This window comes from Ptiloglossa arizonensis, chromosome 3 (assembly GCF_051014685.1).
Source record: "Ptiloglossa arizonensis isolate GNS036 chromosome 3, iyPtiAriz1_principal, whole genome shotgun sequence".
In the NCBI taxonomy this organism is placed as follows: domain Eukaryota; kingdom Metazoa; phylum Arthropoda; class Insecta; order Hymenoptera; family Colletidae; genus Ptiloglossa; species Ptiloglossa arizonensis.
Genome location: NC_135050.1, coordinates 15,952,422 through 15,969,341, shown reverse-complemented (window position 1 = coordinate 15,969,341; position 16,920 = coordinate 15,952,422). Strand labels below are relative to the sequence as shown.

Sequence of the window (16,920 nt, the reverse complement as noted above, 5' to 3'; positions counted from 1 at the left end):
CAACAATGACTGCGGCCCGGGAGCAGTGAACAACCGCTGTTGCGTTCGTTCGTTTTAATTTCTCGGCTTCTAATTAAACCGCGAGCGCCGAAAAAGGTAAAGAAGGAAACGAAAGATTGGTAGAGAAAAATGGAGAACTCTGCGCGGACATTTTGCCATGCGTTGCGAACGACGCGGGAGAAAACCAAACGGTACAGCGACAACGGGAAAAGGGTTGCCTCGAGAGAGAAAGAGAGAAAGAGAGAAAGAGGATGAAAAATAGAGAAGAAGTACAATAGAGACGGACAACAGCCCAGACTAATTCGCTCGAATCGGAATAATCACGCGGTATCCGGGACGTTCGACGATTTCTATTGGAAGCCATCGAAGAAATATCCGTCATCGAAAACCACTCGATATCTCTCGCGACAACTTGGCGACAATTTCGCAAATAATTATTGCACGAGAGACACAAAGCGGCTTTCGAGAGGCGTTCGCTCGCCCGCTCGCTTGCTCGCGCTCGCTTGCGCGCGCGCGCGCACGGCCGAGCGCTTTCCCGTCGTTTCTCCCAGAATCCAATTCCGTGCCGCCTCTTTCAAATCCCTTTGTCACCCACGATAATCCCCCGGTAGACGTGGTCGAGTTGACGATGTCTTCTCTCTCTCTCTCACACTCTCTCTCTCTACTCTCTGACTCTGTCTCTCTCTCCCCGTCGTCCCGGTGTCGTCGAGTCGACGTCTCCCTCGATCCATGGACGGTCCTTCCGGTTCCCGTGCGTGTCTCCCTTCGACTCCCGTTTCGCTCGTTCCGAAATTCCATTACCACTTCCGCTTATGGATTCCGTGCTCGTGCTTCTTCGTTTCTTGCGCGTACTTTTTTTTATTTTTCACCCCTCCCGCCTTACACCTCGCCCTACTTTGTTCATTTCTCGTTCGAAAATACAGAGAGGCGAGCGAAGAAAAATGTGGCCGAGTTAATGGAAGAACATGGTCGACTTTAATTCCAATTATATCCTCCGCGGAAGGTGGTGAGGGTACCGTGTAAATAAAGTCGGGACAAGCGGCTCTTTCGAGCTGCTCGTTCGTCGAACTTTTCGGTTGCGAGTAACCACGGTCACGGTTGAGAGCACGGGATAATTTGAATAAAGACGAACGTATACGAAAGTAGGGGCGGTGGCGTGTATCGCGATGACCGTGCCCCGTACTCGTTCAATTTAATTGCGGATAATACACAGACCCGAATCATCCGTAAAATATCGCGTTCCCTCTCTATTCCTCGGCCATTGCGCCTATCGGGGTTTTCCAACGCCCGAAACGAGCCGGAGCAGAACACGCGAATTTCATCTGTTTAACATAAACTGCTTCGTCGGGGTTGATACGCGTTATTAAATTTCGACCTGCATCGTTTACGAGATTGTTCGAACAGGCGGGCACATTTTTCAACTCGCAGATATTAATTTCGCTTCGAGCGTTCGGTGCTGGATATAAAGCACGCACCCCCTCCCTTAGTCCCCCTTCAATGGGAAAGTTGTCGTTCCTGAAATTTTTTTTTCCGTTTTTCGCGATTCGAGAATTCCCTCGTGACGAGAAGGGTGGATCATTTTTCACGTTCGAGCCGGTTTACCGCGATTATCATTTTACGAAACCATCATTTTAGACGCGCGACGAAATTTACAAAATCGAACTGTCGAGATTGAGAGAACAGAGGAGGGAGGGACAAGAAATTTACCGCTTGGATAAAATGCATTAAAATTTGGTAAACTTTGCGTCCCCCGTGTTGCGCGTTATCGCACGAAGTGGAGGGAATATTAAAATCGGAACAGAAACGGGGTACGGTAGCGATTCTGTACTTCGAAACGAGTCGAAACGTTCATGCAAATTTTCCGCAACGAGCTTTCGTTTTTCATTCGTTTCTGTTCGAGTAGAAACTACTTCGAATTCGTTGAAACTTATCGGCTTAACGAACCGAGCCAATATTGATAGTATTTTGCGCAAGGTATTAATTTTTGTGCCATGTGGAATAAAATAAAACTCGGGTAACGCGAGTAATCCTTGCGGTTTTAGGGATGGAAAACAACGAAACGATGGAAGCTTGTTTGCTTTCGAGGAAAATGTTACTCGTTGCCGTTTCTTTCCGTTCTAACTGCGAAAAGAATTAAATAATTTTTTTACCGATGTTTCAAAAAGAACAATCAAGATGTTATATATAGAATTTGGCGAAAGAGTGAGAACACTACTTCGAAGGATTTACCTAACAATATACGTAATTTTACCGTTATCCTGAAAGCAAATTATCGTAACAAAAGTGTATTCAAAGAGTACATATTTAAGGTAGAATTTGTTATTTATTTCGATAAAAGAAAAATGTAAAGATTTCAAAGTACCGTACAAAGAACAATGCTCTTCCCTACTAATTGGAACGAACTCTCCGCGATCCGTTTCACCTAATTTCACAAATTCTACGATTCGAGACTCCCGATGTCTTCGAAATAAATGCCGGCTATTTATACATACCAGTGAATACTCGTCCTAAAAAGGAATCAACGTTAAAGTCCCTTCTTCTGGGAAATAAAGTAACCGGCGAAAAAAAGTAATTCCTCCGTTTCGATTTATCTCGCAACGGAGAATTGCTCTTGTTCCGGTTATATACCGCGATTTTCTTTCACGTTCGGCCCTAGCGGATGGAAGAAGCAGTCGCATTATAAATAATTTAAATGGATCGCACCGGAGCAAAATGGGGAAGGAAACTCGACTAAATTGGCCCGGCTCGTCCGCGTTTCGACTTTCCCTTCCCGTCGACAGGATATCCTGGGTCAACACCTTCCCGACCCGCTGTGGCTTTTGCGTATTTATTTACCCGTCCAGCGATTTATTTCGCCCGGAGTTGCGACCTGTCCACGAAATTCGAAACTCTGGCAAATTTTCCCGCCCGACTCTTTCGACACTTTTCGATTTATCATCGAGGACCACTTTCAACTCGAGATCTGTGCTCGACACACGGGAAACGATAATACCGCAGTCCGGAGCCTTCGATACGCTGACAATTTGAAAAATATCGAAGAGATCTCGCGTCGTTATCGAGTAACGTTTCATTTTGTTCGAAGCGTTTTTCTTTTTTTTTTTTTTCGAAGTTATTAAGTCGAGTTGTTTGAAAATAATTCAGACGAGACACTATTGGAAAATCTATACCGGTGGTTCATCGTTCTTACATTATTGATTCAGTACCATTTACGGCACAACGTCTACGTAATATTATTGCTAAGAAATGATCAAACGCTTACAGTGCGGCAATTATTACGAAAAAGAAACGGTGGATAATAATATCATCGAGCAGAACCGAAATGTCAACTCTGACGCGATCTGGAAACTGAAAACTCGTTAAATTTATCGCGTGAATTTTATCCAGTATTTGGAAATTTACGAAATGGAAATACTTGAGCGTTAAGTACTCGAGTTGAACTACGAGCGATCGAGTCTATCGGTAGACATCCCCATAAAGAGAACGTACCGCGCGAATCTCTCGGATGGATCTCGAATTGGTCGCGTTACGGGCTTGGAGCGTTAAAAAAACGCTCGACACGTTTCTCGACGGTAGAGACGAGGTAAATAATAAATCTGCGATTTGTCTACAAATGTTCTCAGTGGGTGCGGTACGAGCTGAGCGGACAGAACTTTCCGGGTAATAATTTCGATTAACGACCTCCGCGTAAACAGCACCTCGAGCTCCACTGCAGCTCGGAGAGATAAGGCTCGCCGGAAGACGGTACGAAGACGAGACTCGAGATAAGTAACGTTTTATGCAGGCGTTACATGTAAATGAAGGGGAGAAGAGAAGGATTCGAGAGAGACTCGAGAAGGTTAGTTTTGAGAGAGGAATTTAAGTGTACTTCAATCTCGTCGGAATCTCCCGTGGATCCTGCTCCAAGAGGAACGAAAAAATCTGATTCTCTTCGTTCAATTTCACCCTTGCTCGATCCCCTGTTTTACCGACCGAATACGAAACGGGGAAAAGAGTTCTAAAGTAATTGGACGATGGAAACGCAATCGTCTGCACGCATCGTTGTTAAAACTCTCCTAATCTTATCGCTACAGTGCGCAGTTAACTTTCCTGTCGTAACATTTACCAGGGTTGTTCCACCAAATGGAATTTAATCGAATTTCGAAATATCTATCGTAATCGTTACCGTTGCAACGTCTTTATCACTGCGTATACTCGGGGAAAGTGTACAGATCGCTACAGAACGATTAACTAATTGCATAACATCTAAACTCGGGTATACAGGAAGAGTGCTTTTAGAAATAATGTTAGTCTTTTAGGATGAGTCTGTTTAAGTTTTCGGTACTTTTATATAACAAACAGTTTTAACCCGTAAATAAATAAATAAATAAATACACAATGAACGTACGAAAATGTAGCGATGTAAAAAATAGAAAGAAATACCGATTGACCTCGGTTAAAGATCGGAATACGTTCTTAGAAATTAGAACAGCAAATACGAAGAACTGAATCCACAGACCCGAATGGAACAGCATCGAACTCTCGTCCCGGAATATTATCGCTGTTAATTGCGTTATTCTTATTATTACGTTCCTCGGTTTTGCTCGAAACCGTAGTAAGTGTTCTAGAAAGTACCGTTTTCTACGAAACGATTTCGAAATAATTCCCGCGACGATCGTTAAGATCGGAAGTTTACGGACACCTTACCTTCCGTGAGCTTTGACAATCTCTAAAAACGATTCTCCGGTAAAACGGTTCCAAGGTTGGAACTTTTCGTGCGCACGTTTTCAGCGGCTTTCGGTTGCTATCGTTTCGGCTCGCGAAACTCGGAGGTAATCTCAAATTTAGTCGAACGCGTGTCTCGATTGGGGTACGTTGCGGCAAAAGAAAAAAAAAAAAAAAAAAGAAAAAAAAGGAAAAAAAAAAAATGCAAAAAGAAGAACGAAGAAGAGAAAGAGGAAAAATCGCGAAGAAAGGTGGAAGCGGAGTTCGCGAACGAACTCGTCGTTTCTCGAAGCGGGCGAATAGAGAAGAGCTGCGGGATGTAGCGAGATAAGGTCGGCAAATTGCAGGCAATCTGGTTGATTAGGCTGCACGCTGGTAATCCTACAGGTTCCACGGAGGACCCGGGCCACGACCTATAACCGCCTTCGACGTGTATTAGTCGAAGAAACGGGAAAGGATAAGACGCCGGGAGAACCGACCCTAACCCAAAGGGCAGCAACGACGCTACATCCGCACGGTTCTAAAAGATTAGAGGATTCTTTGGAACGGGACGAATCGAGAGGAACCGATCCTTACCGTGCTCCAGATAGACGATACGTCCGTAGCTTCTACTTTTTCTTCGTATTCCTCGTTTCGTATACGCTCGTGGCACGAAATTTTCGGATGCAAGTGGCCCGTTTCACAGCTACCGATTCAACCGCTTTCGATGAATCGTGGTTTAGTGGGAAGAATTTGGGTTTATGACACGGTGGTGGTGTATATTTTTGACAATTGAAATCGAGGAGAATCAAAGCTACCGTTGAGATCTTCTGGGAGACGAGTTTGGTTTGAATATAAAAGAGACTGGTTGAGAAGAATTAAAGCTACCGTTCAGATCTTCTGGAAGATGAATTTGGTTTGAATGTAAAAGAGACTAGTTTAGAAGGATTAAAGCTACCGTTGAGATCTGCTAGATTGTAAGTTTGGTTCGGTTCCAAGAGTCCAGTTCAGAAGAATAAAAACTGGGGTTGAGATCTTATGGATGACGAGTTTGATTTGAATCCGAAAGAGTTCAGTTGAGAAGAATTAAAGGTACTGTTGAGATCTTGTAGATTGTAAGTTTGATTTGGTTCCGAAAGAGTTCCATTAAGAAGAATTAAAGCTATTGAGATCTTGAGTATGAGATCAAAGCGTATGAACTAATATTCGTGTATTTTTAATTTTCTAATTTACTCCAGCAATTTATTCGACGCAAAATTTTAATTCTTCGCTTTATTATTTCATCCTCATCCACCCCCGGTGGAAAGTGAGGAGGATAAAAAGAAAAGAATTTTGCCTTAAAATAATTCCGCAGCGAGTTTCTAATTATATTTTCATTAAAAGGCTCCCTCTTATTAACCAATTGAATTACGATAATCAGATATGAAATTTTCTTCGTGCACTTTTCGTTTCGCTAATATTGTATCTTTACTATATTATTATTTTTAATTCCCGGTTACTTACGAAGTGGGCTTCCTACCGTGAACGTCGAATTAAAAGAATTCTTCGTTATTTTTACTCCTTGTAACCTATATAAAAAATTACCTACACATTCTCTTCCATTCTCAATATTTATAAAGTTATCGAAGTAGTGCCACTCGCGTACCTCGTCCTACGTATACTTGTATCGACATTAAATCAACACCGTATCGAAATAAAAATTTCTGTTATTCCATTACGACCGAGAATAATTCGAATTTTACTTTATTTATCAAAATTTGTTAAACCAACATATTCATACGTCTACGAATTACTACTTCAACGAAAACACAAATGGACACATCTGCAAGGTTACTGAGAAAACGTTCGCGAATTTTCTAAAACTTCTGCAATAAATTTTCCCGAGAAATTCTCGATCGTGCTCGATCGTGCTCATTGGATTAAAATCTCGATCGAACGAAGAATTACGAGAAGTTAAATTTCGCGAATCAATTTACCCGAGCGTCATCAAGTAAGAGGCATCATCCTTGCCTCCTCGCATTGTCTGCTGCTCGAGATCTGATCGGCCGGATTGTTTCTGCAATTTGTCGTCCTTATCTCGGTAGATTTCGCAATCTCGATCTATTCTTTCCTAACCGTGCCACGGAGACCGCCTTCACGCATTACTGAAAATGGGCTTTTCGAAAGAATACCTCCGCCGGTTTCAACCTGGCGTTCCCCCCCACCGTCCCCCGTGCCCCCTCTTCTCTAGCCGCAATGTACGTAAATCTTCCTTTGCTCCCGTATCCTTTTGTCCCCGGGTGCACGGAAATCTTCGGGGTGAAATTGCAGTCGTGAGACACGAAAAAAGGAGAAGCAGATTTGAATAGATTCTCCTTATCGTCCCCGAACCTGTTCCCATCCCGTAAAGAGGAAATTCCTCTGGCCCACGTGGATCGTCATGTCGGAGTTACGATCGTAATAAATAACAGATCAACCGCCGGGATTTCCGCGCGTTGTTTATTTTCATCGTTCGGACGTGCGCGATTAAAACCGATCTCGCCGATGAAAAGCCCCCGTGTCAATTTCGACGAATAAATTATCCCACTACCGAAAATCTAGTTACAGTGAACACTGTATCGGGGGCTTCGAAAATCGTTACGATAAATTCCGGTCCATCGGTGAACGATCGTGCTCTCGGTTCTTCCATTTTGCAAAGAATTACAAATCCGCGAGGTTCGATCCCTAGAGAGATTCGAGAGTTACAGTTATACTTTCGTACGTATAGGTAATTCTACCGTTCTGTAAACAATCGGATAGAATAAGTCCGAGAATTTTTCGATTTACCTCTCGTACCATGTAAAAATACTATTTTAAAAATCGGTTACTTTCGATGTTGATCCCTGTAACACTAGTACGTTCCTGGATAGGTCTTTTTCAATTCATCTAAAAGCTGTTGTAGTGGATCTCTGTCCTTAGACCTCTCGTTGCATCGTAAAGTTAAAAACACGAGTTCCATTCGCGACATTTTTTATCTAAATACCTTTTAGAATACGATCGGACAGAGGAACGCATCGAGGTCAAAGTGCAACGAAACTTTTCCACTAACCCGATAGTTAACGACAGTAACGAATCACTCGAAATTTTGCGTTTCCTGTTCAATCTGTGAAAGATCGGATCGGAGCGCGAAAAATTGTATTCGAAGTCTCGTTAATTGACAGATTCGTGATGCATTGGTTTAGAATTGACGAGAATGTGGACAGATATTTAATTATACGATACGCAGATCTGTTTCCGAATTGTGGTCAAAGTTACCGGGTGAGAACAAAGTAAAAGATTGTACGTATCGGACGATAACGTGGAGATTGATAAGGCGTTAAATATGCTTTTGGTTATTAATGTAAAATTCATCGTAGACGATCAATGTCGTACCGGTGTCGCAGCATCAACGACGATACGTGCGGTGCAGTTAACGTTAGGTTAACGCAGGTACGTTAAGAATCAACGCGCAAAATTAGGCGCGTCAATTGTCTTCTGCGTGAACACTCAAATACGCAAGCAAATTCGAAAGGAAAACAAAACACAAATTAAAAATACGCGAGAACGTGATTTATCGGTCACTTTCTCCGGATTTGGATGGCAATATAATCAACGTAAAATATGAGCATGCGATAGTAATGTTATATTGTTAGATGAACACTCACCGGCATTATTACTGGCGAAATTTAGATCCTTACCTGAAACAGAGGAAGCAGACGTTGTTAGCATGATCGAGTGTCGTCAAGGATCGTATACAACATAATACTGACATCGATTTCGAGCCGCGTACCAGACAACATATTACATTACAAGGATATGCCGCTACACGCGACTAATTAATTCTCTCGCGGTGTATATAAATTAACGTACAACGAAGCTACCCGATGTAGACGCGAAAACGCTTTCGAGTATATTAACAACGTAACGGTAATTTATACGACTCGGGAGAAGCCGCCGAAACATTAAGCATTTTTATCGGGATCACGATTCGCACCGCGAGTCGAGAAACGAGATTCCTTAATAGTTCTTCTAATTAAGCGGTGCTTAACGTTCGCGAGAGCGCTCTCGAGATACCTCGTTCCAGAAGATATGTCAACGCGTGTTAGGATTTTTCCAGAGCTCGGTTTACGATGATGTTTCGCGAGAGACAGAGATCGAGAAATGGATAGATGGATAGATGGATAGATAGATAGATAGATAGATAGAAAGATAGATAGATATATAGATAGATAGATAAATGGATAGATGAATAGATAGATAGATAGATAGATAGATAGATACATAGATAGATATATAGATAGATAGATAGATAGATAGATAGATAGATAGATAGATAGATAGATAGATAGATAGATAGATAGATAGATGGATAGATAGATAGATGGATAGATGAATAGATGGATAGATGGATGGATAGATAGATAGATAGATAGATAGATAAAGAGAGAAAGAGAGAATTTTGCACCATATTCTTGACGGTGGTCACCGATTTCTTTGAATAGAAGCTTCGTTCCACGGTCGTGGCAGCATATTTTGGCTTCCGAAGGTTACTCTCTCTACGGTAACTTACGCCAAAAACGAGCGCCACTTTTGCACCGTGACAGCTTGCATCTTTGTCCTAGAGGCGGACAAACTCCGTGGCTCTGGGTTTGCAAGTTTTATATAAAATCCCTCTTTCGTATTTCTACCTGCGGAAACTAAACGGATCTACAGCGGAATATTTCTCCGTTTTACTTGAACGTTAAGAAACAACGCTCGGGAAGTAAATTCCGTTTGGTTGGGTCGAGAAACAGAAACGCGGAGTTAATTTATTTATTATTTATTAACGCAATTTAATCGTTGGAATGCATAAGGGCTTACCGATGCAAGTAAACTTTACGATAAATTCGAGTAACGCGAAAAATTATCGTTGCGATGTAACGCGGTAAAATAGATTAAAAATTAAGATATCGAAGATCAAATAGAGATGGAGAAAGGAAGGAAACAATAGGAAAATTTTAATTAGTTTTGTATTTTTAAAACAGCATTGTAACTTGAAAGTTTCTAGCGAAAAGCAAATAATACGGTTTGTTCCTAGATCGCAAGGAGCAACTTTTCAACAAGGATCTTAGATAAAGCTCCGCTTGACACAGATCCGCGATCGAAACGCATCTTTTTCGAAGGAAAAACGAACAAAATTCTGTTTTCAGAGTTCAACGAGCGACTCTTTTAACGAGCAAGCTAGATATTGCTCTGTCTAACACAGACCTACGAAACGGATCCTTTTCGTGGATGGAACAAATGATATTTCCTTTCTAGAATTCAACGAGCACGTTAGATATTGCTCTGTCTAACGCAGACCAACGATCGAAACAGATCCTTTTCAGTGAGGAAACAAGTAACATTTCCTTTCTGCGAATCAACGAGTACGTTAGATATTACATTGTCTAACGCAGCAACCTATCGTTGAAATGTATCCCCAAAAAAAAAAAACAATAATTTCCATTCGGAATTTCAACGAGCACCTTTTGTAACGAGCGTGTTATACATAACCCGGGACCTTAACGCGGATCCACGATCGAAATGAATAATTCTCAAATGAAAAGCAACTGTTTTCTAAATCCCAACGAGCATCCTGTTCCAAACGTGCGCGTTACGCGCAACCTAGCCTTAAACGAGCCACGATCGAAATAAATCGTTACCTGGTTGGAAACGAACAACGTTTCGCGTCTGGATAATAACGAGTCGACTTTAACGATAACCATGGAACACGCGTAACGAGTAGCGGGGCGGGAATCGCTATGCGCGAAACAACGTGCACGCGTGTAAACGCGGTGGAAAGTTTGTCGATTACGATACCGCAATTTTGCTCGATGGAAACGCTGGCGGAGGGGGTGAACGGTACAGGGAGGGGGCCGAGTGGCGGAGGAAACGCCTCGGCGGAACGGAAAAGGATTCCACGGGAGGATATCTCGCGACGGGTACGTAAATATGTAGGATCGCGCAGTGTGTATTCAAGTACGAGCTCGTGCGTCGGTGGTCGCGCGATCGCGACTGGTAACTGCGCTCGACTTCGAAAATCCAACGGGTTCCCCCACTCCGCCCGCTCCCGCTCCCACTCCCAGCCAGTCCCTCTCAACCATTGGTCGCGCTACTTATCTTCTCGCGATCGAGCCGACTGCTTCGCAATAGCGTTACACCGCGCTTTGTCCGCGCGACTATCTTTATCCCCGAGCTACTTCCTCGCTCGACTCGCGAACCGAACAACACCGTTGGATCGGCAACGAGGTTATCGATCCCCGCACCGGTACAAATTATTAACAACCCCTACCCCCGCCCCTTCCCCACACGTTCGAACCATCCACGTACGCGACAACGGAGAATTTTTTTATCCTTTTTTCTTTTTTGTTTTTTTCTATTTTTTCTATTCTCCACACCCCGACGCGGGGCGTCTCGTTTTATTTATCAACCGCGAAATTTATTCGCCACCCGGACTAGGTACGCGCAACAAATAAACAATACGAAGCCGTAACGTGTAAACGGTGGGTTTCGTGATTTATTCGCGATATCGCGTTTCCCGGTTGCCGCGAATACTGACCGAACGATTTCGCGAAAATATAGGACTTCAGATTAACATTGTAACCCGATGAATACGAAACGGTTTCCACGATGAAATTGAATCCGTGTTCGATGTAAGGATTCCTGCGATATGGTTTTTCTTCTTCGTTTGGAATGTTTTCGGGTTGGTTCGGCACGATCGTACACGCAGAATCGAAGGTATCGCGAGTACGTTCCGAAAGATATTGCACGGAACGAGGAGGAATATTTTACGGTAAAAATAATTTTTCTACTCTTCTCTGTATCGAATGACATTCGTAAGAACATTTTTCCGATAGTGTCTATTATTCGTGAGATATTCCACAGCGTTGGGGTAAAAATACAGAGACAGCTCGAGAAAGTGCATCGATGGAAACGATGCACCGATGCACCGATGCACCGATGCACCGATGCACCGATGCATAATTACTAAGAAATTATCGATCTCAAGGGGAAATATGATATTCGGGGCGTATTTATAAAACGGACACGGGATATTCGTGATTCGGTCGCGATAATTCTCGTCGATTCATCGAATTAATTCCCATCGAGGAGATCGCGAGCTATTTCGCGAAACGCGCGCGTCCGAGAGCGAACGATAAACGCGCGATGAAAATCAGCGACTCGCGGTTCTACTTATTTTCTCGAGTCTCGGCACGGGTACTTTTCTCCGTTGTGCGTTACACGTCGCGATTCCACAATCGATCTACACAGGAATACGAAAAAAAAGAACCGGGTGAAGCGGATCCCGGTCTGGATACCGAGGGTATCGGTAAAGTACCCCAGCTATCACGGAGATTGCCAGAGACGGTTCTACAAGTTGGTTTCACGACTTCATTTATTTGTTGTTCAACGTTTCCGCGAGTTCCCCCGGGTTATTTATCCCCCGACTCGATCAGGGATTTTTCAAAGCGAAGTAAGTCGAATATTCCGCTCCTCCATAGAAAACTTGCGGGGTAAGTCGTCAACGAAATTGTAGAAGTATTCCTCGATCGGATGTCTTCGTTCGAAAGTGTAATTGTTGCACACTGAGTCCGAATGTAAAGTTTACGAATTTCTACCGACTTGAGGAAAAAAATTGTAATTCGCATAAATCCACGATTTCATTCCCGAGATGGAATCATTCTTATGCATTCGACTTCCATCGGGGAAATGGAATAAGTAACTAGTTTTCAGAAACGCGCGGGAACGAAGTAATCGAAGGGAACCGGAGATGTGTAATCGTAATCGTCGATTAGCGTCTCGCAAACGTTCGGAACGCGTATTTGGAAACACAACGAGATGTTCTCGTAGCTTTCGTTCCCTGCGAGTACTACGAATTTCCAAAAACGAGGGTTAACGAAAATATTCTTCCGTTCGTTCGAAAAAATGTATCGAGCACCGTCGAATAATTTTTATTCCCGTAATAAAGTAACGCACGCCCCTCGTACTCAAATCTTCGAGATTTCGATGAACCGATTAAAATTGTCGGTAAAAATTTGAACAATTTCGCGATTCTCATTGCGCTGGGATTGCCCATCGATGAAAGATCTTCGATTTAACTTCGCTTCGGATTAATAATACAGTCATTGGAGAAACGCGGGGTTCCATTTAGAAATTCTAGTCCAACGATCCGATTCGTCGGCTCTCTTTTGTCCCCGGACCGGGAGGAAAATAATTCCGTTCGTCCATCGGACCTCCATTATTATTCCGGAGCGAGATAAACGGACACAACGTTCGATCGTGGCGTCGATGAATCACGCTTGTCCGCGGGTAATTTATCTGCGACGTTACGTCCAAATGGAGGATCATCTTGGAGACACCTTTATTCCGTTGGTCCCGTCCATTTAGGGGGATCCTTTGTCACCGCGACGATGCCGAGACGTGGCCTCGCGGCTCGAGAGAGAGAAAGAATCGAGAGAAAAATGCAAATTGGAGGGTACGTGGTTATATTCCGGTCTCGTTGCGCGAGAGGGACGAAAAAATCGCACGGGCCATGGTAGACATTTTTTCACGGGACGGAGGAACCCACCCAACCCCGTTTCCCCATGGAGAATTATCACCCGATGGTCGCGTTTACGTCTAATAAGAAAAATACCACACGGCGCCAATTTGTCGAGTATTACGCGCGAGCGAGCGTTCCGATCCGACGATAAAATTTTACCACGAAACGATATCACCGATGGAGATCGAAGTCGACCGACATTTTCAAGTATTCACGACGTACTGCTGAACTTTCGGAGAAAACCACGAAACGAGACGATCCAACCACTCGTCAGTTTCCACGATACCGAGACCAATTTCCTGACGGAAGATATTTCCTGCTCGGTTAATAATAATAATTCATTTACGAAAGAAAATTTTACCTAATGCAAATTTTAGCAAGTAATCGAACATTCGGTGTGACAAGTTTCTCGTCGTCTCGATAATTATTAATAACATTATTTATATTTTGGATGCGTTTCGAACGAAGGGTGAACGAATTTTAGGGAGAGCGATTTTTAATGCGTTTTGAGCGAAAGATTGGTCCATTTGCATCCGACGAGACTCAAGGGGCACGAGGTGAAATTGTTGCTGTAATTGTGAGTAATTATTATTCGAGACAGTTTCGTTACATGTTTGTAAAAATTCATGGTATTTAAAGTTAGCTCGGTTTGATGCAAAAAATGAAATTCTTGCTTTTATTCTCACGAGAGTATTTTTAACGCATTAACGAAACTCCTTCGGTGAATATAGTAATAGATAATTTTGAATCATTCGCATTCTACACGTTATAAGGTTCTGCCCGGTCCCGTGTGGCGATCATGTAATGAAAATTTACTGTAATAGTTTCGTGCTGGCAAATTATACCCGAAAGCCGTTGTTGTAATCGTGCCCCGAAAGTGTGATAAATTTGGGCAACCTCGTATTAGAACAATGGGTTATATTTGACAATTTCCATACGAAAATTTTATACACAATTTCGTTGATTATATTGTCTGACACGATTTTTGTCTTCCAATAACCAATGGATGATCCTTGTACAACCATACTTTCCAAATAAGAATCCGGAAGTCGAATTGCTGTATCACCCCCGATTTTCGAAAAACACGAGTTTTTGAAAAAAAAAACAGAATTTTCAACAATAACGAGTTATTACATGAAAAGTAAAAACGCTAAAGAGTTCTAATTGGTCTTTGAAAATAGAGAAGAGTTATTCGAACATAGCGGTATATAATTTATTAATTGTTTTTGATACTAAGTAGTTAGAAATTAACGTTCTCTGCATTATTTTTGCATTTTTACAAAAAGTTCCTTACTCAGTTTCCACGAAATTCTTGAGATACCAAACCCACTTCTTTCTGTGAAAAAAGATCGAAAATCGAGAATACGACGCCACTGCGAAGTAAAAGTTTGAATTTCAAGATAATTTTTCGATAGAAAAAGATTTTAATCTGTGCAAGTAAATATATCCGTTTTTCAGATACTTTTAATTTTAATTACGTTGAAACATTTCGTTTAATTCAATTTATTCGAGTAATTTTAGATATCACATCGTTCTTGTGTATTTTAATTAATATCGATGAAAACCTTTCCCAAGAACAAGGTTTTTAACTCCACATGTGGTAACGTTTCTATGTTTCTCTGTACCTTTTAAATTCTCTCGAATTTATCTCTGCATCAATTTCACGTGCAATGTTATTTTTCGTGTTTTCCTTCTTCGTGGAATATCATATTAAAATTAATCAAAGCTCCCGTACTGGATTTTGTAACGGACAGAGAGAATCTATGACGAACTGAATTTCAGGAATTAATTTTAAATAATAACAGTAATTAAAAACCGGGACAGTTTCGTTTAAGGTACCGTTCTGGTTTGGGATGTTAAAAATTACGAAATTTTCAAGAATTCTTTCGGAGGCAACGAGCGTGTATATAAAGGTATAAATACGCAACATGGCAGAGATATTTTTGTACAGTTCGTCGTCGCTGTAAGAATTTTTATCTGTGTATATATATATATATATATATATATAATTTTGTAACCGACCCGAAAAATTTTATTTCGTTGCATCGTGACGAATTCTGTGATCATAATTATCGGAAATATAATATATAAAAAATACGAAACAATTAAATCGTAAGAGTTGAACCTGAGAACTGGAACCTCGAACGTATAGAAAATATAAAAAATTATTCAAGTGTCAATGGTTTAAAGTACACTTTCCCTTTTACTTGTTTTCATGTTTCCTTTTCTTCAATATAAAAAAATGTAATAATACACAATAACCAAAATTTCCAAGGTTTCGATATTAGAGACACATTTACCGAATACGGCTGCCAAATTTCGAATCGACAATTCTCGAGACATCCTCTCAAAGCGATAAAGAACGACAGTTTCAAGAAAAACACGTTTGAAGTTTTCAACTCGCCAGTGGCCGTGCCTCGGTGGAAGTTCCCTGGTTGCGGTATTGTCACTGCGTAAAATTAACTAACTGTTTACTTTTCCTATTTCCTGGAACTTGTGTGTTCCTTCGTTTGCCTGCTACACAAGAAGATACAGTTTTGTTTACGGTAGTAACGATACAGTGTCCACACGACGTTATTTTTGGAACCACGACGTCCCTAATTTCTTCTGCGCAACCATATCCGCAAAATGTCTATATCTCTTACTTAACTATTCAGGGGGATGTTTCCAACGGTAGCGAGAATTTCACGAAAATACAAAAACGAACGAGAACGAAACGTTCTTCCGTTTTACAAATTATGTCGCGTGGAATCCAATTATCGACTATTAATTACGACCATCGTTTATGAAAATAACTGCTCCGTTTGCATTTCGAAATTTCGACTCTCGTTTCATTACGATGGGAACCTACGATATCGCGATTAATAAGAAAAAAAAAAAAGAAATCACTTCGTTAAGCAGCAAGAAACAAATTCAATGAAAGAAAAACGATCATTTGTGTTGCGTTTAGTCGAAAAAAATATGAGTGTCAAACCGGTTAAGCATTGGTCGATCGAAGGGGAGGAAGCACAGTCCGGATACACGATTTTCGCAGATCGAGGAGTGCAACGATGCAGCCTGCTGAAATTCGCACGGTGGATGCAATTTATCAAGAGATCGCGGACACGAATACACAGTTTTGATAAATTCGCGCGACGTTTCGCGAATTATGTTTATATTTGTCAAATAATCCACGTTCCAACTTCGTGGGAGCCGACGAGTGGATACGAGTTATCGGTGAAACCAGACCGCGTGGCTGTTCCGCGAATTGCGTTTCCAATGGAGAGGAAAGAAGGAAAAGTTGAAGAAAAATTGACAATTGGTCTGGTTGTTCCGTTGAAAGGATCGAGCGACACCCTCGGAGTAACGGTGTTCGAGGAGGGCTGGTTAGAACCTCGAAAGGCGAAACAGGGTGGTCGAGAGGGGTTGAAAATGAAAGTAGCGAGAGAGACAGCGGCGTAAACAGCACTTTGTATCGACGTCCGGCTCTTTTCTTTTCGCCTTCGTCGTGTAACCCTCTCAACGAGGTTTAAGTCCACTTCGCTCTTTCCCTCTCGGTTCAGGGGACCTTTCTCCTTCGCTCCATTTCACATCGCCGTCGATCACCCTGAATCTACCACTTAGTGCAACCCTCTATGCTCCCTGCGAGTGTCAACCCTTTCAGAACGAATAAATTCCGCGTACGAGCTCGCGATTATCGAGAC

General features: G+C 42.1%; 1 protein-coding gene across 3 annotated transcripts in view; it reads right to left on the bottom strand.

Moving 5' to 3' along the window:
- Window positions 1-16,920, bottom strand: part of LOC143144453 (agrin) — a 772,831-nt gene that overhangs the window by 392,505 nt on the left and 363,406 nt on the right. For 2 of the 3 annotated variants that reach the window (XM_076306868.1, XM_076306869.1), the window contains one exon: window positions 8,343-8,375. The exons of the other annotated variant lie outside the window; for it this stretch is intronic. In XM_076306868.1, coding sequence (XP_076162983.1) covers window positions 8,343-8,375 — 33 coding nt within the window. The remainder of the gene's footprint in view (window positions 1-8,342; window positions 8,376-16,920) is intronic. 3 annotated transcript variants of the gene reach the window in all.